The 25294-nt window shown below is 43.2% G+C and overlaps 2 protein-coding genes across 3 annotated transcripts in view; both read right to left on the bottom strand.

Moving 5' to 3' along the window:
• Positions 1 to 11883, bottom strand: part of znf704 (zinc finger protein 704) — a 40514-nt gene extending 28631 nt beyond the window's left edge. The window contains exons 1-2 of one of the 2 annotated variants that reach the window (XM_053861880.1): positions 11114 to 11883; positions 6801 to 6988 (exon numbers count right to left, since the gene is read on the bottom strand). In XM_053861880.1, the coding sequence (XP_053717855.1) occupies positions 6801 to 6988; positions 11114 to 11368 (443 nt within the window). In that variant the 5' untranslated portion in view covers positions 11369 to 11883. The remainder of the gene's footprint in view (positions 1 to 6800; positions 6989 to 11113) is intronic. The other variant, XM_053861881.1, reaches the window with a different exon arrangement.
• Positions 11884 to 14966: 3083 nt separating this feature from the next.
• pag1 (phosphoprotein membrane anchor with glycosphingolipid microdomains 1) overlaps positions 14967 to 25294 on the bottom strand; it is a 42801-nt gene continuing 32473 nt past the window's right edge. The window contains exons 5-9 of the mRNA XM_053862432.1: positions 23466 to 23562; positions 23021 to 23190; positions 22322 to 22750; positions 19364 to 19420; positions 14967 to 17158 (exon numbers count right to left, since the gene is read on the bottom strand). Coding sequence (XP_053718407.1) covers positions 16796 to 17158; positions 19364 to 19420; positions 22322 to 22750; positions 23021 to 23190; positions 23466 to 23562 — 1116 coding nt within the window. The 3' untranslated portion in view covers positions 14967 to 16795. The remainder of the gene's footprint in view (positions 17159 to 19363; positions 19421 to 22321; positions 22751 to 23020; positions 23191 to 23465; positions 23563 to 25294) is intronic.

The following is a 25294-nucleotide window of genomic DNA, read 5'->3' as shown; positions in this document are numbered from 1 at the left end:
CACTTGGAATTGAAGCCAATATTATTTTTAAAACCAACAAGTACGTGTCCCAGCAGTCATCGCGTTATGATTGAAGGACACCAAACATGGCCAGTCAAGGTGCAGTGGAAGACAGTAATTATTCTATTCAATTTGGCAAACATTTTACATTGTTTTGGACAGACATTTTAAAACAGATATTTTAAGACAGAAAGTGCCTCTGTGATAATACATGCCATACAAGTGCTGTCCTTGGCATATTGTCATGATAATCCACCACATAACTTAAATGGTGTCAAATAAGTCAACACTAACTGATATCTACTCCAAGTCTTGGGGTCATGTTCACTAGTGAGGGAAGGATGGAGCTTGAGATCGACAGACAGCTCACTCTTTGTGGTGAAGAAAGAGTTGAGCCAAAAGGCAAAGCACTCAATTCACTCGTGGATCTGTATTTGGCAAATTTAAATAAAATTAGTTCTACCCCAGGTTTGTATATTGCAGGAAGAGGAATTAGAGTGAATGAAATACAGTTATGGGGATCAACGATTAACATTTCCTGGAGGTCAACATCAGATGGAAAAGAATTATTCCATATCGGCCATTAAAGCAGTTTCTGACTCTTAATCAAAACAAGTGTATATGAAGTCCCTAGTCATAATGTTTGCATGAAATATGTAAAACAGTCAATTCTACTTAGGTCAATTTCAATTACACTTTGTTATTGAAATCGCAGATCAAATTGAATTTCAATTCTAATTCACGAATTAGAATGTGTGAGACGTTCTTAATTCACTTTGGAATTTTGCACAGGCTTGGTGGGATACAAAGGGTTGGAATGAGATTTCTCCTCAAGGAGGATGGACTCCATACAGACAGTTCGAGGAGCCGATCCATCTGGGATATTGACAGAAGTTGAGGTATGGTAGCCGTCTTTTCAGGATGCCTCCCTGGAGAGGTACAGTTGCCATGTCCACATGTCCAGAACACTCTATAGAGACGACTATACGTCCCTCACTTGACCATGGTATTACCACATGGAGGTTTCTGGGAAGAACTAAGTCCAGGCCTCTTTGCTCCAGTTGCTGCCTCTGCAATCCAACTTCGGATGAGCGGTGGCAAATGCATGAGTGTCTTACACACAAGCACAATGTTTGGCCCAGTATTTATTTGCTCTTCTTCCCCAAGCCTGCTGTTGAATAAATGCCCTGCAGTTCACGCTCCCAATAGAACGTCTAGACTCAGAGGAACCAAAACCTTGGATGGAAAACAAGAACCTCCGATTACACACATTGAGCCATGTCTTTTTTTCTCAATAACATGAGGCCTATTTCTGTTTGATATTCTTGGCCTTGTGCTGTGACAGCAATCTGATAAAGTTTCAAAGAGAATTTGCCTCAACAGAGCTGAAACAGTCGAGTAAATTGCACAATTCAATACATTTCTTGAGCGACGACGAAGGGAAAAAAAGTTCCTTTCATTATTGAGTTGTTTTTAAACATGAGTGGCATGTAAAACAAGTGTTGTCTTAAGCTTGAATCTTGCCTCTCTCTCCCAACCCCTCACTCTCTTAAGACCGCACCCTCATCCCCCACCCTCATCCCCCACCCCCTTCTTGCCTCAAAACTCCAAAAACATCCACCTGGGCCAGAAACATAACAAAGTCACAGCAATGAGCCGGCTACCAAAATAAAGCAAAGAGCAGGAAGTGCAGGTGAATTATGAGACCCTGTCACTTGAAAGACGTGTTTTCTGAACAGGAAGTGGAGTCTTTCACAAGATCCTATTTTGAATTGGGCAGGGACCTGGTCAGTGAAGAGTCAGCTGCCTGAAATGCAAACACACTTGTTCACAACAAAAACACAGCAACGGTTCGGACAAATTGGTGCACACGTTTGTCTTAGGTCTCCAAAACATGACCACCATTTCGACGATTTGTTTTTAGAAAGGTTGGCTCAGATTGAATCGCAAAATACATTGGTTGCACAGAGTAATTATTTTTCCTTTTAAGTGCCTTAACTGGACGATTGCATCAGTGTTAGGACTTGGAATGAGCGACCATCTGAATACGACCATAAACATCTGCCAGAGCCGTAAACAAAGTCTCGGGAGAAAAGCAGAAATTTGTTAAGATAGCTGCCTTGTTTGTTCACCAGTTCAGACAAAAACTAGAAAAAATATATAAACAGCTTATGAAAATTAAGACATAATTGTAATCTAAGAATTCTGTAATATCTGTTTTTCACTCAACCTGGTTAAACAAAAGCCACAACTTTGTATAGAAAGGAACAGTCTTCATCTCAGACACACACAAAAAAGAGAAAACAATAACAACAAGTTACTTAGAGAGAGAAAAGCAACCTCCTTCATGCTCTGACCGAAAGTTCTGGCAACTGAGAGAAGATGATTTGAGCTTTTGCATCTGTTGTTTTTGGACTTAGTGATAATAAGCAGCAAAGTTTCTTGATTTTCCTTTCCCCTGCTATCAATTAGTCTCCATAATGCCATTTGTCAAGACCCGTGCCTCAACTTCCCACCGGTTGGCCCCTGCCGTCTCTTGTTTCCACTGACTCTTACCTACAGTATGTCAAGAGAACTTCATACGCAGGTCGGCCAGTTGCTGTTGGAAGGGGTCAGAGCAATCTGTTAACAGGAATCATGGCAACAGCTAAGCTACACATTACAGTAAGAGCAGGCATCAAATATCAACATGGCTGTTTTATATCCTAAAAGTGGCTTTACAAAACACACGTTCATACCATTGAGTTTGTCAGAGTGCAGGGACACAGAGGGTGATAAGAGCCCAATTTCCATTGGCATCTCCACATGGTTATAAGGTGACAGCCTTTCATACCACTACTAGATGTCACTTGAGGTCAGGACGGGAGGAAGCAAGCTAAGAACTCGTGGTTTTCAACTAAATATTTTGACCATTATTTAGAGTTTATGCTTGTGTGCAGTGACAACTCATTATAAATTATTGCATAGGCATCAGTGACCTTCGCAGTATGTCAATAAATGTAGCTCTTTAACTGTGATTCAATAAAAAAAATAACACAATACAATCACAATACTAGTCTGAAGATCTAAATGTAACTTTGAACAAAACAATAATACAATCAGAAGTTGTCTTCTTGTCCAGAAGCAAAGCACTCAGCTGGGTACTTTCATTGAATTTCCCCATCCATGCATTAATACAACCGTGGTCCTAAGATGCTTTGCATTACAGCTCTGTGAAGCTGGTGTCGAAAATTAACCATCAGAAAATGGCAGCTATTGATTTTTGTCTCAAGATCTAATAGAGAGTCTGCGGTGTAAACAAATACGGTGAAGGGGAAACTCTGCTGTGACGTCTGAGGACATGCTGACAGGCCAGTAATGTTGCCCCACCACAGCCCAGGGGAATAACATCCATACGACATCGCTTGCTGTCATTTTCCCTCAATTCTGTCGATGCTTGCAGATGAGGCATTGGGGTAATTCAGTCACTCCCCGGTAACGTATTGTATCGAGCTGACAGGCCACAGCCATCAACCACAAGGAGCTTTCTTGGTAAATCACCAGCAGAGAGGAAACTTCTGAGAGCGAAATTGCCATCCTGGAGGTCAGACGTCTCTCGAGATTTCTCTCAGTATAAAAGGCATTTGGTTTGTTTGCCATACATGCTCTTCTACATGCTCCGTTCATTTCCTTCTACCCATCACTCTCTCCACACGCCTCCTTAGTTGCTTTGTTACCCCATCACTGCTTTCCATCATCCCTCCCCTCCACCTCCATTACAGAAAAATGCTGCTCTGTGGTCACTGGCTACTTGTTTTCCTCCCAAGCGCTGCCGCGACATTGGAAATCGGTCGCAGGTGTGCGAAAGACGGGAGCAATGGATCTTAATCTCGAGGAAATGATGCCGTCATGCACTAAAGAGGTCACTGAGGGGATAACTTGGAGAACAGCGCAGAGAATGGATCAAGAGCGCTCAGTGCCGTGGCTCGGCTGAGAACGTTTATTGTTCGCACGGTTGCACTTTTTCTGAATATTCAACCCACATTTTGACACACAACGGAATTAATGTTCAACACACTTTGGTTGAATCCAAATGACCAAACAATGACGATTGTCGTGCGGACCACTGTTGGTTACTGATCAAAGAGTCTGAGTCTGAAATTCAAAGAAACATTTTGGTAAGCAGGGTTCTCCCCAGCCCTTCAGTAATGACGGTGCTACCATGTCGGAAATTGTTAGGAGGACAGGCTTTTAGCTAGGGGGCGTCTGCAAAAAATGAAAACATGGAAGCTCGATTCTTGGCCGCCACATGCCACCACATACCGCCGTAACTTGGCGGCCAAGCTATGGTCGCGAATTGGGCGTCCATTTTTTCACGTTTTGTAAACGCCCAGACGCCCCCCTAGCTAAAAGCCTATTGGGGGGACTGCTTGGGATGTACAGTGTGTTCTACCGTCCAATGTTCTTTGGCAGTTCTTCCTGATCTGTCTTAGGTCTCTGTATCCACTTTCAGGTTGGTAAGATACTTTAACTTAAAGCACATGGGCAATCTACATGCCCACACATGCATGTAATCGAAGTGCCGTTTCTTCCTGCATTCTTCCAACAATGAAATTATATTTTTCAACAATCATGTCAGCATCACTGAATAAACTGCTAGAGCCCAGCTAAATGCTAATCGTTGGCCCTTCACTGAAAATAATGATTGCGAAACCTAAATCATAACTTCTTCAGAATACTATTTTAACAGCTAGGGGGCGCTCCAAATCCAGTCCATTTCTCACAAGTCCTCTCCTCTGCTTCGCCATGGATGCCATGTGCAGCTTGGTTAGAGGCAGTGTACAATAAACAATGGTGAAACGGCAATGAGGAACGGGTAATCCAAGCAGAACGACAATGAGATCAGATAGGAACTCCCCCCCCCTCACACTAGATTAAGAACAATAAAAGTAATTCAACAAATAATCAGCAACTTCTGAAACAAGACGGTCGAGTGACTTTTAATGAGTCAGCATTGATCGCATTCCAGCACCAGCGATAAGATGAGCAAAGGGGAGCGATGATCAATAGCGGGACACTGCTTTACAAAAGATTAGTGTTTCACATTTATTATTCAATGAATGTTGTTTTTCATTAGGCAATTCACAGCAGCACATAAATGTTTAACAGCCCTCTGTGTCTGGCCTTCATTGCCCGATTATGCTGACCAGCTAAAAAAATCTCCCTTTAGCGCCCCCCCCCCCAAGTGGGATTAAAGTCTCACTGAGTGAGACTGTAAATCAAAGTAACAATAATTGCACATATTTGATGGGGGTCCATCCAGCAGGAATTGTATTTACATTGATAGCTGCAGGAATAAGACACAAAAGCAACGTTGAGTTTTGGCAACAAGGACTGAATAATTGCTTATTACTGTGAAGACAAACTGAAAAGTTAAAAGTCAATACCTGTTAGTTAGTCGTAGTAATACTTGCTTCTAGACTAGACTTCTAGACACATGCTGAGTTCTGCCTGTATTTATGTGGGCCTCATGAGAAAAATATATATTCATATTTTTTTTTACAATTTTAGGTTTTTATAATGTTCCCACATTCTATGTAAATGTGGCATATTGTATTTCACTGAACACTTATACTGAAATGTTACACTTAATTCTTTTAATGAGTTATGATCATTTTAACATTTCTTGTCCCTCAGAATAAACAAAACTTTACTTACTTTATCAAACCAAAAACACTTTATCATATTTACATGTTTTATTTGAAGTCCTGTGGCCAAGATCTTCCAATATTCATGATCTACATCGAGAATCCTTAACAGCAACATATACTGTATAAAACTTTAAAATATATATTCAATATGTAATGATAATTTTTAATGGTATTTTCCTAAATATTTAAGCAACTAAGCTCCAAATGTGACACTCTTTTTCTTCCGTCCTTCTGTCTTACAGCTTGACAGACCGTCACAGCAATGACAGTGAGCAATGTGGCTCCTTAAGAAATTGAATTGTCCATTATGTTTTCGACTGTTCATGAGGTCAAGATTTGATTTTTCTCAAAAGATAGTGCTTTAGTAAATGATGCTGCAAATGATGGAGGCTCTTACTAGTGTCTTCTATGCAAATTGGCAATTTTCATATTGCCATTGTAATTTTCACTCAGAAATGTAGCCACATTCAACATACGTCCATGCAAATGACTTCAGAGGTAAACCCCAACTCAACTTCCTTTTAGGTCAGTTCTACTCTGATAATGGCCAATTTCTACTTTAACCTCACACATCCCAGCTATCGAACAAATGAACACACCGCTAGAGAATAATGTCTAGAATAATAAGCCGCATCACTTGCCGTTTAATTAGAGATAGATGAATTCACTTGCAGCCATTGAAATAGAGGCGCAAACAGACTGCATATGTTGAATAATGTACACGCAACAGAATATAACAAGCACCCTACCAAGGGAAGATGGGCTGTCCAACGTATGAAGATAAAACAGCCGAAGTCAGTCCTCATAAACTGAATTGACAGATCTATGTCACAAACCTTCCATGAACTCTGTGTACCAGCCCAACTTAAACTCCCTCTAGGATGGAACTCAGACTCGTGGGTGCAGACTGAGCGAAAATGTGTTCTCAATGTAGCAGCAATCTGGCAGCTACATAGCATGTGCAGTGCAAAACCTGATTTCACTCTCCCTTCAGCACAAAACAGGATGATATCGGCGTCACGAGGTAAAGAGGTATAAACTCTGTACTCTATCGAGCTCAACCAAGTACCGTGGTCACACAGATTATCATCATATGACCGGCTCTCCTACCTGGCATGAGGGACATCGATGCTGGAGGACACTACTTTGCGCTTCTGCTCGAGAAGCGACACAGATCGGGTGTCCAGGTCCCGACCGCAACGTTTGTTTTCGACAAGACGCTGGTCCTCAGCAGCCTCTGGGCAGAGGGAATTGCCTTCTATCCTGTGTCCCTCTGGAGGTCCACTTGTGGCACACTGCTAGACAGAGATGAACAGAGAACATTATTCTTAGATTCCACATCAGAAGAGTTCTTTTGGTTCAAATGTGAAGCAAGCAGGACTATATGGTAACAAATGGGGCAGAGGTCACCTGCAAACAGAACCCCAAATTTTGAAAAAAAAAAAAAAGCTCAGAGATTTGATGGGGGACTAAAATGCTAACAAGTCCTATTTGTGGCTCAAGGAATAAAGAGAAAAAAAAATCCATCTTTTCCCTTACACAACACAACAAATGCATTCCTCAACGCATGAATACCTGCATGCACCTACGCACACACTGCAGTTAACTGAGCCATCAGGCTGCTGAGAAGTACAAAAGAGAAGCCAAAATAGAGTCAAAGGGACACACACCACTGCCCGCTTCAGCAGAGCGTTCAAAGTATGTCACGCTTGTGTGCGTGCATGTGTGTGTAATTGAAGCCTAATCATGTTACGGTGCTATAAGGTAATGATTCCACCCTCTCACACACACTCACCATTGTCCATTGTCTTAAATATCACCTAAACAAACACAACAGCCTTTCAGGCTTAATGCAGTGATTGTTGTGAGCCGGTTAAGAAAATTGATTCTATTTGAAAGAAAAGCCCACGTGACTTAAGGACGGCTACACAGCAGCGGCACCGTCAACATCGACAAAGAATCCGAGTTTTGGACGACGCAGGCGAGGTCCCAAGTTGGCTCTTGAAGGAGTTTAAATGTTATCATATGTATATAAAACACCATTCCACAGATCCAAACACTAATGCGTTCCTCATGATCCGTTTCAAGGCGCATCGAAATTTGATCTCCAGTCTCCGTGCAAATGCAGTAACAGTTGGATCGTGACCATCATGCATCTGCAATAGAAACCATCTCTGGACCGCATCCTGGCCATAGAATTTTAAGGCTCTGTTCACATGGCAGTGAATTCACTGAATGCGAGAAAATTCACACCTCATGAAACTGCATTTCAACGGCACTGCCGCAGATCAACCCCCGGGCACAAGGTGGAGTACTAGCAGGCTGTGATCCTCATCTAAAGCATTGCCATCATTTTTCACATGACGAAAGATCACTCTTTTTTTTTATTTACGTCACTTTATTTTCGGGTTCCTCTAGAGTTTGATGCAGTGTTATGATTGACACACGCCTTGATTTCTCTATTAAACCAGAGCAATTTCTCATATCCAGAATATCCATAACACATTCTCACGCGATGCTCTAGCCGTGACCGTGATGCACCCGCTGTTTTCCCGGTGTAATGCTTGCGTGGCAGCAGCAGCACTGAAAGCTCCACCGATGCAACCGCCATGAAAACAGCCAATACATCCAATAACAGAGTACAGCATCAGATTATGCCATTGCATCTGTTTCGGTGTTAACAGGCCATAGTGGATGCATGACTCATTTCATCACAATAACAAGACCCCCACCAATTGTGAGTGCTTTATGGAATGTCCAAATGGATTTCTGTCTCTGAAATTTATAGCTTGCAACACAAAAATATGTATATTGAGGCAGACCCAGTGTTTTATTCGAATTCTGAAAAATAAAAAAAAATTGTGGCACAAAAAACAATCACAAATGTGGTGAGGGAGGACTCGTGTAAGAGAAAATCTAGAGCAACATCAATGTAAAGATCCATATCTAAATATAAAAATATATTATTAATCATAATAATAATTAATAATGAAGTAGAGTCTAATTATCACATGCAAATTTTGTCTCTCACCCAGACACATGGAACAAGTATTTTACAGTGGATTATTTGTTAAATGAGCAGTGACACGTGATCTGAAAAATGAAAAGACTACACTGACTTTAAATGGGGATGTTTAGAAAAGTGTTGGAATTCATTGTTGATTTCTACTCCGCTTTTCACCACCTCGATCTCACAGTGAGATCACCTTAATTGAAATGAGGGATCATTCAAATGTGTAGCGGCGGTGTGTGTAAAATCAAGTGAGCACTGTATGTATTTATACAGTCATGCAGCTTGGTGGTTCTAAATACAACCTAGTCTAAGGTGGTCAGACTAAAACGCATTTCCAGTGTCTGTAGGTCTGTTTAGTCCTCACAAAACCAATGACCATCAACTTGGTCGTCAACTCCCATGGTAACAGAAAATGTTGAAAAACAGCATCATTAAGGAAAAAAATACAAATATTACCTCTTTGTATGGAGTGGGAAATCTGTCCTACGTGGGTCTCACGACACAAACCAACCAAAAAGTCAACAAGTTGCACGAAGAGAGGTATTTGTTTGCCACGGCAGGCACAGTGCCAAGTATTCCAGATTCTTTGCCGAACGCCGCCCGCTGCCAACATGAGTGAGTTTGCTTTTGTGGCTCTACAGCCGCTGCTCAAAGGTAGAGGCAAACCCTCACAAACAACCCTCGATCAAGAATCCAAAACAGCACATCCACGTACAGAAAAACACATGTGAATCAACATCCGCGAGAGGACAGAACCGCCCCCCCCTCCTCACTCCGCTCTAAATTTTATAGCTTGTTTTCGACCTCGGTGGAGAATTGAGTCGCGCTGAAAGAGACTTGACCATTGTGCTGACAGGACTCTCAGCTGCACTCCTGCACGGCCGCCAACTCCAACTGTATTGTGCAACCGCCTTTGTGCGCTGCATTTTGAACAGGGTGCAAACGGAAAACAAAAGCAGTGCCAATCATCCAACTGTTGCTTTCTTGTGGGAGCATTTTAAATACCACATGCTGCAGTTAGGAAAGTTAGGAAAGGTGAAGAGAAATGGTGCAAGCTATGCCATGGTTATAACTGCTGCACTACTGTTGAGCAAGTACCTTTTGTGTTAACAAACAACATAACACCCTCGAAAACACTGCCGTAGATAACTTTAGACACCATCTTATGCTTGGAAAAACCGAACAACTGAAAAAACAGCTTACAATAGTTGACACTTATTTGGGCCATCACAAAGAACAGTGCGAATCTATAATGACATTGAGGGGAAAACCCAAACAGGAGGCGACTCACCACCATGGCATCTATATTTGTCCATGTTTACATGCATTGTCCCAGACTTGACGGTGGAATCAGGTCCACAGCAGCGTATAACTCATCTTTCTAGCAGCAAGGCCAATGTGCACGGTCAGTCAAGTGTTTTCAATGCACAATTCCTCGGACATGCATGAGAGTCTACGTACCGAACAAGGTAAGAAAACCCAAAACAAGTGTGTTGCTGTTTTTGATATTAACAAACCTACCACTTAATCTAGCTTTTCATTTTGTTTATAGTATTAACACTTATTTCCCCCAAAGAATTTTTCATTTATGGCAAACACATCCACTTAATATATTTGAAATCCAGTATTTAAATTTCACATTAAACATAAAAATATTTATATATATAAATGCAGGCAGATTTCTTTGATAACTTTTGCTCTTTTTGTTTTGTTTATGCTGCCCTCGATTTGTCAAAAGTCTGACTTAAACAAGAAATGCAGACGCCGTAAATATGAGTTGTTGCGACGCAATGTTGCGTTAAGAAAACGTTTCCAAAACAGGGCATTCCACGGCCGCATTCCAAAGAAAAAATGCACCGGACTCGATGATCAAGTCATTTGAGGACACAACACGCTTCCCCTCGCACGTATTTTGTCCGTACAGACTTCCTTAAATGATCTTCATGTCAAGCTGTGCATGATCCGTTTGGGTCTCAACTTCCTGGAAGACAACTAGCAACAATTACCGCGCTCAATGTTGCATAACAACATCATAAAAAAAGGCAATCACAGACGCATGTTGGCGTTAAACGTGCACTTTGAGCGAGACTTAATAGAACTGCATGAGTGATGGACGTGCACGTCAAACAGGGCCGTTGTCACCGAGCAGACCGCTGCAGTCGGAGCTTGTTTGTTTGCCTCGGCTCACCCACCCACTAGCCCACACACAAACACGGCCGGGCCCTCTCAAGCCCTTTGTCCCACATTTATACCGTCGCTAAATGTCATGACATGCCGCCATTGGATGCAAAACAACGCCGTTTGCATTGCGGATGTGCAGCTGCGCGCGCGTTTTAGCCGGAGCCGCAGCGGCTCTCCGGTGAAATGATGCAAAAAACAAACCGCACAGTAACAGTGAAGTGCCACACACCTTCAAGCTGGACTTGAGCGGAACCTTCTGGCTGATCCCGGCAGATATCTCCTCCTCGGAAAACTCCTTCAGGCTTCCGTCCTGCATGAGCACCGTGTAGACGCTTCTGCGAGCGCCAGCGGCCGACGACGCGTCTCTGTTTTCCTGCTTGACAGCCTGCACCACGCCGGTCACTGGAGCGCCGTCACCCGTCGGACTCGGCGCATAGACGCGGCTGCCGAGGATGGAGCGCTTCACCAGACGCCGTGTATGCATGACTCAAATATATGTGTATGGAATTCGGAAGCGACTCGCCGAAGATTTATCGAGTTACGACCGATAAACAAGGCTGAGGAAAACACCGAACCACAGCGGGCAGACTACGCGCTCCGACAGCCTCGACAGAACGTTGCAGAGCGGCAACATACTCGGGAGCCGAGCAGCAGCAAGAACGCTCCCCTTAAACAAAGCACCAAATTGGATAAAACCAGCACCGGTGACACACCGTGGGTACGTGGTCGGCTCGCCGCCACAGCTCCACATACAGCCGGCTGCCAGTCCTCCTCCTCGACCTGTTTGTTATCCCTGCTGCTCCCTGAGAGCCGAGGGGACGCCGGCAAAACACGGACAGCCTGACGTTTTCAGGAAGCGTCGGCACTGTGCAACACGATTCTCCGCTATATCCGTTTTCCCGCGCTAAAACGCATGAATTGTTAGTCGCTGACGCTGATTACGTCGAATGATCACCGTGTGATCAAAGCAGCGCGTTTGTCATGCGCTCGAATATTTGGGGACAAAGCGTGAACGCGGACGCGGAGCGAATCCGGATCCTGCCATCAAAAGTCCAGTCCGGGCACTGTGCAGCGGCTCTACCGGCGGAATGCTGCCTGTAAACATGTGCGGTCCCGCGGTCAAGTCGGCCTCCGATTGGTCAGCACAGCACACGCCTCCACAAGCCCCCACCTTTCCTTCTCCTCCTCCAGCAGCAGCGGGGAGGACGCTCCATTCAAAACAATGACGCAAGGCCGGAGAGCAGCAGGAGAAGGAGGAGGAGGAGGAGCGCAGGCCGGGAGAGAAGTGGAAAAGAAAACTTACAGCAGACAGACATGCTTAACGCTAACCCACTTGTTTCAGACAAGTACCCTACTTTCCTGGCGTCACGGGAGTTCCAAATTACCAGATTGCCCCAGTTTTAAATGAAAAATGATGCGGTGCTGTTTCGATTTCTGAAAACAACATTGTTTTTTTAGCCTCGTCCTGTTCATGTTAACATGATAAATCTGTTTTACTGTTTTTTTGCACATTAAAACATAGCTTACTAGAATCTTTCCAGGATGCTTCCTGGGCACATACAGTAGGTGGGGGCCCGGGACAGACCCGGGACACACTTGAGATACTTTGTCCCTTGGAAGGTTTCAATATTTCCCCAAAAGGTTTTTATGGTGAAGGAAGTCTGGAGCTCTTTGTTCCAGCTGCTGCCTCCCCGACGAGGTTCAGATAAGCTAGGAAAGTGTTTTGTTTTGGTGAAATATTTGCTCAAAATGTGTCGGATAACATCGCTTTTAGGCTGTGAAGACTCTTAAGGTGACAGCACAACACAATTCCAAAACTACAGTGGTGCCTCGGTTCTCAACCACAATCCGTTCCAGAGAAGCAATTTGTTCGAAATCTGAATCCATTTTTCCCATTACAATGAATGGAAAAAGAAATAATGTGTTCCAAGCCTTAAAATAGGCTTTTGTAGGAGTGAATGTAGAGTGTGTGCTGCAGGTGCGCTGTTCCTCTATGTGTGTGGCCGCTGCATGTGGGAGGGGTTGCCGAGTGAGTGACGTCTCTCCAGAAGTGAAGAGGTGCCCGGTGCGTGTCCAGCTCTGAATGTGCGCTTCTGTGCAGTTTGGCTGTGACAAAGTCATAAACCAAGTAACGCTCTGTCCCAGACTCGCCTCATCCCTGTCCCAGCTCCAGCCCACAACAGGACATCAAACCCTGGAGTGTGTGCCTCGGAGGTGTCGAGGAGCACCTCCCCGGTGACACTCTACCACGGTCCAGTGCAGAGACAGGAAAGGTTTTACAGTTCAATATGAAGAAAAAACAGTCAGTAAATGTAGCTAATGGGACGCGTCTGCATACAGAGGCTGCGTTATGCACAATAACAAAGCGTGCCGTGGGTAAAATAATACCCACGGCAAAGCGTGCCGTGGGTAAAATAAATACCACTGTATTTATTTCCTGCTAAACTTAGGGTGGTTGGGTGGTGCACATGCTTCTGATGGTGATATTGAAAAGAGAGTCACTGATGCTACTCAAGCTAATTCTATGATGCTTTCTCACAACATTTTACAAGGCAGGACAAGTGAAGCTACACTTGGCATGTGGCAGCCCAAGCTCCAGTGGTATATTTTATGGAGACTAATTTCAACAATATTATTTTAAATATTGATATGTCACTCTCGTCTCACAAACTGTTTGGGTGAAGTGAGGCGAAACTTTCAGTTGCTCTTTCCGAACTTTACAGCATGATTGAATATAAATAAGTGAATTGAAGCGAGGCATTATTCGTGTTGTGTGTTTATGAAATCATAGCCAGCTAGATAATTGCATTTTGAAGTGCACACACAAGCCGCCGCTACTCCAGCGCCCCACGCCACAGCACATATGAATGAATTTATTTGATAGAAAATCCATGTCATGAAATATTCACATGTGGAAAATGGAAACCGGCCAGAGCAGAGTGACAGATGTGCATAACTGCCAAAACAGGCTGTGCTCTGAGATCGCAGGCAGCTGTCACCCCGGCTGAGTTTTCGGCTGGTAGTAAGAGAAACAAATGACCTCATTAGCAGAGGGAGGGGCGGCGAGGGACCATCTCCTCAATCCCCTGTCCCCGGGGAGACGTAGAGTCGATACACATTTCTATCTGTCCGTACACACAGGGTGCTTTTATTGTTGCTGTATGGGGAGCGGTCGTATGGTGTCGAGTTGGTCACACTGTTTGTTGTGGCAAAACGTAGGCAGCCATGTACTTGTTTTTCTTGTGGCCCCAAATCGATCAGGGTGGCAGTCTTGCGTCCCATCCTCTTCAGTGTGAAAATGAAAATGCTTGGATGCAGTTTCAGCTCCTGTAGTTCACCTGTTGGATTTGAACACGCACAGGACCAACGCAGAACAGCGAAAGGCAAGAGAGCCATGTTGTCGGGACATCAGAGGGTCAGTAGGTAGAATGGAATAGAATCTTGAGCATGGCCCATCAACTTTGTGCATTATATAAACAGTATACTGTAATGGTAAATTCCTAATACCTCCAAGGTTAATTGTTGGGTCTCATGGTCAGACCGAAGTAAGGTAAGGTCAAAACATCCGTCTACATACTGAACCCAGCAGTGCTCAAACTCTTTTTCTGGCACTCTTATTTATCCACGGTAACCGGACTCATTGTTCTACTTCATGGCATCACTCTATTGATCTTGGTCTAGGAAAGATGCAGCAACTTAACAGTTATTGTACGGATTCACTGTTCTCAATTATCTCATGCATTCTGTGATGATGTAGTTTCCAGGTGGCATTCATTCACAAGGTTCATCATTTGTGGATGTGGAAACAAGTAACGATGACCTTTGTACTTTGCCATCTCAACTTCATTCTTGGATTAATTTCTATTCTTTTTAATACATTGGAAATAAAAATTTAGGAACACATGATACAAATTCAATTCAAATTGCTAAGGATCGTAAAATGAATCCCAAAAAAATGAGTATTATGAGAACCATTAAAGAGGAAGGAAGTTTCATCCCCTAATGCTTTATAAGTGGATAATTTCCACAACAAAAATCATTTTCTTTTGAATCATAGCAATGTGAGTTTTAATGAAACCATGACAGATTCTTTAATATTTTATTACTTCAGATGTCGGTGGAGGAGAGGATACGGCTTCATTGAAACATATGTACAGTAAAATACAGTGAAAACACACACGTATATCACATTTCAGACTTAAATAAAAGTACCAAGCTCATGAATGTACCAAGACAATGTACCACCGTTTCAGCGATTGTTCGCAACTGTTAGGAAGTTTTATCAGACGCCAGATAGCAGACGCCAAAAGAACAGGGTATAAATCAGTGAACATTAAAAATAATAATAGTCTGAGAGTTCTGGTTAAAAGAAATCATATTTAAAAGTGAAAAAGAAGGATGAGCTGACTCATGTTGTGCTGAAGTGTTCAAATAACTCTCAAGCATGGCATTGATAAAACCTCATTTGCAATGACATTCATTTAATTTTTTCATCTTCACAAACAAAAGAATCTACTTTGACTGAAACCTTGGGTTGTTTATTGAATTTTCAGAAGCTTTTGTCTGATAACTTAATAAATAAAGCAGAAGAAACACCATGATGACAGGAGATTGATTTGAACATTTCAGGCTAGCACTGGAAAGTAAAATCTGATAATGTTTTGCCTATTTTACTGGGTCGATATGTAGATCACAGTAGGATTCATAGTTGAAGTGGAGCTCCAAGTTTGCCTTCTCATTTCCATGAAACACAGTGCCGTGTGTTTGCATCATTTACAGTAAGTGCTAACTCATTCACAAAATACTGTGTAGTTCTGTGCAGCTGTCTTTTTAACCTGCTACATTTCAAACTGTGGTACCGTAATAATATGACCCTGACAGCATCAATGTACCGGGCTCTAACAAGGACGTCACAAAAACACCATCAACGTTACAAAATCATCTATGGCGATGCAAAAATAAATGTCATTGTTTAAGTTTAAAAGTCACAGATATGCGTACCGTTAGCTTCACAAGAGACTTCTCTAAAAGCTACTTCTTTTACAACGACATGTCACAATAACACTAGTTTGTATTTTTAAATAAATATAAAAGTCACATAAAGGTTGACATGGACGTGTAAAAGAGGGTATTTAAGTGTCTGCTTATCAAAAGTCCCGCTCATTTGTGTTGTTCATCATACTTAGCTGGGCGTCTACGACGGTAGAACTGCTAGTGATGCCATCTTGGAGAATGGTAACAAAAGAAAGAAGTCGGTACGGGCTTCTGAGAACAGTTGTTGAGAGTGATTCTGTTTGAATTGCCCTTGTTGAATTGTATGGTTATACTCAGACCTTAAAATATTTGATTCCATTTGTGAGCAAATGTCTGATAAAGTGATAACAGATTAATAAAACTGTGAAGTTATATTTTACAACCCCAAAACATCTATAAAATGTTACAACCCATCAAACAACAAGTCTTTTACCAAGTGTTTTCTGTATGTACATCTTAAACAATTTGCAACTCAAGAACTCTACCAACTAAAAAGGCAGAAGAAACATCAGAGCTATCTTGATCTTGATTTGGCACCGGACTGTTTCAGGCGACAGGCACTAGACTGATCCTTAAGACATGTAATTCGTTGATGTGATTAATTAGATTTTGTCTGCATATTATTTTTCCACACAGTTATTTGAAACAAAAGTGCATTATACCACGAACCAAGCAGGAATGGGAGGCACAGGCTGCCTCAGTTACTCGTACCAATGAGCCATGGTGGTGGATTTCAGGAGATGTAGCGTACCCAAGCAGAGATATGATCAATGATACGTGGATGATCAATGCAGCAAGTCCGACGCTCTGCACTGAAGATGAGGGGGATGAGTTTTTTCATCCCACAATACTGAGGATTCTGATAAGTTGAATGGAATCAGAGGCGTGACGTCTCTCTATTGAGCCCAAACTCTCCTACACACTCGTAGTCCGGTTCGGCCTTGGCGGCGTCTGATCCGTCGGCTCCTACTCCACCTCTGTAGTCATCATCTGAGCTGCCAGTCTTTGGGATGCGTATGGCCTCGTAACCAGGATCTGTGCTGTCGAACGTGGGCTCGTCCCCCATTAGGGGCTCGCCGGGCTGCGTGTAGATGTCTCGGACCGTGGCGTACAAGTCACTGGAGGACGACGCCGGTACCAGACCCTTGATCTCGGCAATGCTGCTGTAGTCGTGCTCTTTTTCTTCGGGGTTCACGGCAAGAGAGCCGTTTGTTTTGTCGACTGTAGAATACACCGCAGACTGGAGGAGAAGAAAGCACAGTAGTTTAGTAACTTTACCAGCATTGCCATCTTACAATTTAAGTGTGTGTGTCTGTGCTACAACTTATTCACCCACCTGAGGTTTGTTGCCTCTTCCACCATTAGCAAGTACAACAGTCTTACGCTCCACTGGTTATGATTATTTATACTTAAAACCACTAAATGAAACACTTGTTCTTTGTTTTTCTCCCCTACATTCAGCAAGTTCTGATGTCAGCTCGTAGTGTCTGATTGGCAGGTCAGCGACCGGGTTGGCCAATGGCTGCTGCGATGACCACTGTTCAAGACTAATGTAATGGTTTATAGAGGTTCTAAAATACTAGTGAGAAATCACCAGTTTGCATGACTGACATTGCAGAGAGGAAAATGTGTGAATATGGTTTAAAAAAAAGTGAAAATAAAATCTTTTTAACGGTCTTTGTCTTGAATATGGTTGAATGATCAGGGAAATTTGTATTGGATACATTTAAGGTTTGTTATCTTCACATATACTTTAAACCAGGGGTGTACAACCTGCTCCAGACACGGCCGTGGTGGGTGCAGGTTCTGGAAGCATCTTTTTTTTTTTTATGCTTTTTCAAAATGATAAAGTTCATGAATCCATCATGAGACTTGCTTTATGTCCTCTATAGGCCACCGTAGTCTGAGAATGTCAGTGGAACTGTCCACATTAAAGACTATTATTTAGCCACTTCTACCCACTAAACGAATGGTGTTTAGAAGAATACTGCACTTTTTCTCAATTTATTTCTTTCTGTCACACTCACACTCCTCCTGGGCAAGTGCATTAGGGGCTTTTAACACTGTGGACTCTGTCTCAGGACAAGGTGCATTTGGCATGTGAACACAAGCGAACCGGGTTTTGGCCGTGGACTTAACACACCTGGAGAGCTGCACCTCGGAATCTCTCGGCACTAGATGCCGGAAACTACACGACTTCACTCCACACAAACATGATAGATGCCGGGCAGTAAGGGATCTGATCGCTGTCTGGGCGGACAACATCATTAAAAAACAATTTCGCACACTACCAGAACACTGAGGTGTGCAGCAGCAGGAGGCTGATGCTGTGGAACAGGAGTCATTGAACAACGCAGTGATCCAGGACTCTCTATGTGTGTGTGAGTGTTTCATAACTCATGTGTTTTCGTCTTCATTAGGCTGTTAAACATCTGATTTTAATGACAGATAGTTTTACTTGAACTAATAGTGTTGGGCTGTGACTGTTTTCAATGCCGTGATCCTGCAGCTGCGGTGCACCCACCCCTCCCATTTGAACAGTGTAGATGTGCTTGACCAATCATAAGCGCCTATAACAGAAAGAAAAGAGGGAAAACAGAAATAATACGGCTCCTTAACATGAGCGTGCTCCTGCAGTTTACCTCACACAGCCGACTCCTAGAGTGGTACACATCTCTGCTGCATATATATATATATATATATATATATATATATATATATATATATACTGTGGTGTCACTCAGTAGATGTTCATATTATGCGTGTGAAATTCCCTGCCTCGAGTGTGACATGGTTAAAATGCGTGTGTCACACTCTAAATGCGCAACACTTGAGAGCCCTGATTTAGCATCAGGACCAGTTCAATACCTACCACTTCATTACTACTTTAGCTTCGTAGCGACTTCATCCTTGAATCTTGTGATCCATGATGCCCCCAGTGTTGCCACTTGAGATTTGTTTGCATTTATGTCGCCAGCCAACTTGACCAGGCCCGGTGTGATAGAAACCTTGCTATTACTTCTGCTTTGATACATTTTTTCCTGTATGTTGGAACGCACCACTCATTGCAGTTCTGTTTCCGCTTGAGTGCACGGCCAGTTGGCAGTAAGCTAAATAACCATGCTAACCTTTTTTTTCTGGCTAAACATCAATGTTGTCTCTGTGCATCTATTCTAAATAAGAGACCTTACGTCAACCACTTTATGAACAACACTACTAAACAAATACAGTACTCAAGTATTCATAGCTTTTTATCAGTGCAGCAATTTCAGTAATTTATGAAGCCATCCCTGTAGTGTATTTTTTTACATTATTCCCTCTCATCTCAGAACTGCGTCAGTTATCTCAGTGCTCGAGGCCTTGACACTAACAGAGCAAAGAGTCAAAGGTGGTTTGGGATGAGAAACAGCAGTTTGGGGAATAAGGGAGTTAAACGCTCACTTACCTCACTCTCTGACAAGACACTGTTGCGGAAGTCTGAAGGAGACACAGGGGAGGGCACCTGAAGGAGAAAGAAACAGGAAGAAAACAGTTGAAAAAGAGCACCTGCTGATAAGGAACAGGGTTATTGTACCTTGAAAGCATGACTGAAAATAAAAGATATAAAAGAGCCATCAGGGCTGTGACAAAGTTGATACGACACTGCAGGTTCTTGTGTGGCCTACTGTACGATGCAGCAAGCCCAACGAGAAGAAAGCTGGTGAGCAATATTGTGAGCTTCACTGCAGCAGTCAAAAGCGATCGATGCACATGTTCAGTGCCTCCCCTCCACTAGCGATGATATGCCATATAAATGCCCTTTAATCAAGAAAATACACGCACGAGAGTCGATTCCCATGTCGAGAGCGGCGCCTCTGTCCACTCTCCCCGGATGATCAATGAAATAACAATAAATCTGACAGATCTGATCCGACAGTGACACGCTGTCTCCAACACTTCCACCGATGCAATGCTCCCTCGTGATTTTGAGATTTGATGGCGATTTTATAACTCGAAACGCAAAAGTCAATACTGATAATTCTCTTAAGGACTCGGGCTTCTATTCTAATCCATCAGCTCACCGCTGCTCTTTCTAATGCAGCGTTTATCCCTGTGTGAATCAATATGACACACCTTCACAGACGGCCATCGATCTGACACAAGACGCCATACGGACCAGGACTTTCCTGTTCGCCTTAATTAACTCACCAATTAGAAAGAGCCACAGCGACACATAAAACAAGCTGATGACTTTTGTGGCCATCTTTGCAGATCTTTAAAGTAAATCTAACAGTGATCCCAAAATGTGCACTTTGAGAGCACAAAACACTATCAAGTAGAACCTTTCATTTAAGTGCCAACTTACATGAAGCGCTGTGTGAAGTATGAAGTAGCATTTGAGACCAATTCACTCAGTATGATGTGATGGATCTACGTCAGGGGTGGGCAATTTAATGTGGCCACATTATATACCGCGATTGTTATGAGGGGCCAAAAGGCAGAAGGACAGAATCTTACATTTAACTTACATTTTGTAGCTGAAATAATAGATTAAAAATGGGAAAATAAGTACATAAGCATTGGAAGATCTTGGCAACACAAGTATAGATCCAGCCATCCATCCTCGACTGCTTATCCATTGCAGCTTCAAACGGTCGTGCCGTACTCCCGGGCAACATTCACCAGCTCCGACTGGGGGATCCTGAGAAGCCAGTGAAGAGATATAATCCCTCCACCTGGTCTCCTCCCAGCTGGCTGTGCCTGAAACGCGAGAGATGCCCAAACCACCTCAACTGACACCTTTCAGCATAGAGAAGCACCGGCTCTACTCCAGCGAGTCCCTCCAGAGTGACGGAACTCCTCACCTTATCTCAAAGGTCCTCAAAAGGCTTAGAAGTGTGGATGAAACATTAAAATATGCTAAAGCATTTTTTGCTTAAGTATAAAATATGTCACCTCATGAGGGCTGCATCAACACAGGCAAAGGGCAGAACTTGTCTGGTCTTCACTATCTGGTCCAGCTTATTAAGCTTCTTAAAACTGCTGCTGTTGTGAATGGTGAGAGTTAGTGGTACGAATTGCTATAGAGAAATCACCTAACACACAGCATCTAAAAGCAGAAAGACACATTTTTAGTAGCACGCCTTTAAATGAGGAACTGAAAAATCACTTCTGCGATGTGGAACTTGTCTGTAGTTGTGTTTTTCCACATCGAGTCAACAACTCATCTGTCTTCTTATAACACATGACAAATTGAATATCGGATGTTTCCTGATATTATGCGGCTAAAACACAGCATGGAAGTAAATGTGTGCATAATAAATGCAGACCTAAAATCAGATTTACTCAGCTCCCACTTGAGGGGGAATCCTACATTTACATAGAGCCACGCCAGCACAAGAAGAGAGCGTGCGTGTGTGAGTGTGTGTGTGGTAAGACTTTCTCCAGCCTCTATCATCCATCATTGATCCAGACCGACTGTCACAGTGGCGGTAGGGCAGCTGGTGCTCAGATACGCACACATATGTAGCATGCATGGACTGTACCTGACAAGACAAATCACCGCGTGCCGCTGGTCACACTTGGGTGTAAAGCAAGACATTCTGCGTTAACCTTAAATCAGCCCCTGGGGTGTATATATGCAAACACACATATCTCGAAAGGTACAACACGGGGGCGGGCAGGGAGAAATAACTGAATTAATGCTGACTAGACATGCCGACAGTGCACGCAGTACCTATGAATGATGGTGTTTTAGCACTGGCCTGTGGGGTTTGGAACTAGAGTGACACTAAGTAGATCAAGATTTCATCATGGATATGGGGGTCGGCTGAGGTCAGACGTGACCGTCGTCCAAATGAGCCGCGCTGATTAACTAATTGGCAAAAACATCTGAGACAAAGAGAAGAAGAGGGCTCGAAACAAAGAGAGGAGAAAAGCAGGGAAACAATGGCCAGAGAACACAATGGAAGTATGAGATGGAAGAGTTGTGTTTGACATAGAGAGGCCCTGAACCACTCATCAGGGAGGCATGTTATCTCAGGATACATCCTCAACTTGATACGCTTCAGATGTGAGGAAGCTCTTCCCTGAGTCCCATCAGGAAGCCCGAGCTCTTCACCCACATGTGAGAGTTCAAACATGCTGTGGAGAAAGTCTGTTTCTTGCTATGTTTTCATCAGACACTCCTGAAGGAATCCTCCATCACAGGAGTTGCATTGTTGTCAGCTAGCGAACCATGAGCCATCAGATTTATGAACAGTGTTTTTTTTAGAATTTAGGGCTGTCCCAGATGACAGTATCAAACCAAAGGGGATTTAAATCACAAGAATTGTTTGTTTGAAATCTGAAATGAAACTTTACGCACACGTCATGCAACTGTCCAGTCGTACGTTGTAGAAGCTACACTTGTGCCACTGCTCACCTCTCCATTGTGCAGTCCGGCACCAGCCAGGCCATTCAGCAAAACCGGCTGGTTGTCATTTTCATCCAGAACCTTCTCTGGTACAGGCGGCGGCGAATCTTCCTCCGGTTCCTCTGCGGAGCTCCGTTCAGGAATAGCCGTGTTGGCTGAGCGCCTCTTGGCCTCCACATCTAGGCTGTGCCGGCTCTTCTTCTTCAGGTCCACCGAGGCATACTCCACACTGTCACACAGGGGTCCTCGGTCCGGAGTGGTGGGGCTGAGGTGGCCGTTGAGCAGGACCGGATGATGGGGGGGCTCGTCAGGGCTGAGCTCAGTGGTACCGTTGCTGAGACAGAGGTTTGCAGGCGGGTCTTTGAGCTCCTTGACCGTCTCATACAGGGAGTCCTCTGCGCTGACGTCACGTGATGACGCCACCATCTCTTTCACCACCTAACAGACAGATCAGGAGTCCAGTTAAAGATAACTTAAGATAGAGACTAAAAATATACAATTAGGATATAAGTAGCTAGATCCATGTCCAGGATATCCACTGTGGTCAAGCAGCGACACTGGGAATACTCAAGCGGGTGGATAACCATGACGATAATATCACAGAACAAGTGACCTCCCACCTCAATCCAAAACCAAATAACCACAGCAGTATCTCCAGCCACAGACCTGCTGGCTGAAATAAAGTCATTCATGATGACCGGCACTGACCTCATAGGTGCTGTCCCCTGAGGCAGAGGGCCCGTTCACCATCAGAGCACTGTTGGGAGGGATGCTGGGCAGTTCACGGTCCTGTGGACACTTGGAGGACCTGAGCTCTGACTGGCTGGAGAGCAGCTCTTCTGATGGCTGGGGACTAGTGTCCACAGTGTCGGTCAGAACTAGAGGAGAGGACGTTTGTGACTAACCTTTGGACTCCCAATCAGCCAAATGGTACAGCAAATTTTCAGACTCAGGAACTCATAGACATCAAAACCAGTAAACAAATCTAAATACAATTGAAAGAAAATGAAAAAATGTGTATATTTAAAATGATTGATTGTTGCCACAATACAAACCACAATAAAAAGAATTAGCAAATTTACAAATCTATACATATTTTTCATGGAAAATAAATGATGCCATAAATAAAAAGGGTTAATATGACATCACTTACTTGTACCACTGGTTGGAGGTCCATTGTGTGAGCTGCTGATGGCTCCATCAGTGAGTGGACTTTCTGCAGACTGACTGACTGTCTCTTTTTCAGATACCTGCACAGCAACGATTGTCACTTTCTGGCGACCAGAAAACAATTTCCATTTTTTTTTTGTCTGTATAATGAGACATAAAATAACTTCTAAAAATCAGAGCTGTATGATTTACAGAAAAAAAGTCTAAACAAACAATATGTGACTAAACTTCATCCAAATATTCAGATTTTCCACTTTGTCTGAATCTCTGCAGCTCAGCTCCAGATGGAAACATGACGCCTGTTTATGTCGCGGTTTGGCCAACTGCTTGATCCATAATGACTCATTCATTATAAATAATCACCTAAGATTTTGCCAACAACCATTTTCAGCTTTGTGGCAGATCGGTGGCCAAAAATGGCACGTCTTACATGGAAATTGGTGGAGAAGGCTATTTTGCATGTGTGATTTCGATGAAGGCAGAGATGAACTTGCAGATACCACACGACAGGTGTCACTTTTGTACGACCACAACAGCTTCTAGTGATGTGCTCATTCAGTTTACACAAAATTCCGAAAGAAAAAACAGACCATGACTCATTTTATTTACTAAATTTGAGTGGCATAGATCCTGTGACACAAAGTTAGGACATGAGAATAAACAATGAGTTAAAAGTGCACCTCCTGACAGATTTTTCCATCATCCAGTTTCATTACAAGCTGCTCATTAAACTCTCGCAAGCCTCAGTCCCCAACAGTGGTAACTGTACACAAGAGTCGGATGATGGGTGTCCATGTTGACATCGTACAACATACAAAACAGTGGCTCACAAAATTAAAATACTGGCATCAGCCATGTCAACACTCTTAAACCATTATAATCAGACTGACACCTGGCAAACATTGCTAGATGTTGAGTGATGTTTTATGCAATCGATTTTTCCAAAATACATAACATAATTGAAATATCAATATAAAAATATACTTTTCTTTTTTAGATAACATTTATGGGCAATGAGAACAATGTACAATGAGAGCCAATGATGAGCTACACGCCAAAACACCCAACAATAACAACGCTATTAAAATTGTTTTCGACTATTTTGGTCTCAAAAACCAACAGGGGACCGCCTTTGTTTTAACACTGAAGCTTTACGGCGCCACCTACTGGCCAAAGCCGTCATAGACTCGCTGCAGTTAATGACGTAATCCTTAATGCCCGGTTGTTGTTTATTATCCTGAATGCATTTATGTGGGAGAGGATCAACACAAAGTAACTGGCGCAGTAAAATCAAAAGCAGTGACGATGACTGGTAACTGATGAGTTAAGCACTTTGGAGACAATTCTATTTTTTGGCATCCCGCAGTGGCCAGTTCCTGTCAATAAAGTGCGGAGGTGGAAAATAGGTCACCTGAAGGACGGAAACCTAACATCCATTCGTGACATTTTGAAACACCTGGACGACAGATGGCAAGAGTCCCTCAACAACTGCAGCCTTGGCAGCATTAGAAGGGTATTTAACTAACTACTGTAATATAATGACTTATCTGTATGTAACACAGAGACACAGTGACGGGGATTAGAGAGATGTCCCTTTAATATCGCGCGGGAGGAACCATAAAGACGGATTGCATGTCATAGAATCTACATCTCGGCAAAGACACAGGCCACTACTTAATCTGTCAGAATATGACAGGGTCCGTCCCTTTAATAGGTCCTTCCTGATCGAGAGTGTCCTCCTCTGTATCTCACAACTATACCGAGGTGGAGGTGAAAATATCCATCAAACACAAATATGCTCAAAGGGCGAAG

Source organism: Synchiropus splendidus, chromosome 4, assembly GCF_027744825.2.
Source record: "Synchiropus splendidus isolate RoL2022-P1 chromosome 4, RoL_Sspl_1.0, whole genome shotgun sequence".
NCBI lineage: Eukaryota > Metazoa > Chordata > Actinopteri > Syngnathiformes > Callionymidae > Synchiropus > Synchiropus splendidus.
Note: the sequence above shows the minus strand (reverse complement) of the source record. Positions and strands in the feature narration are given on the sequence as shown.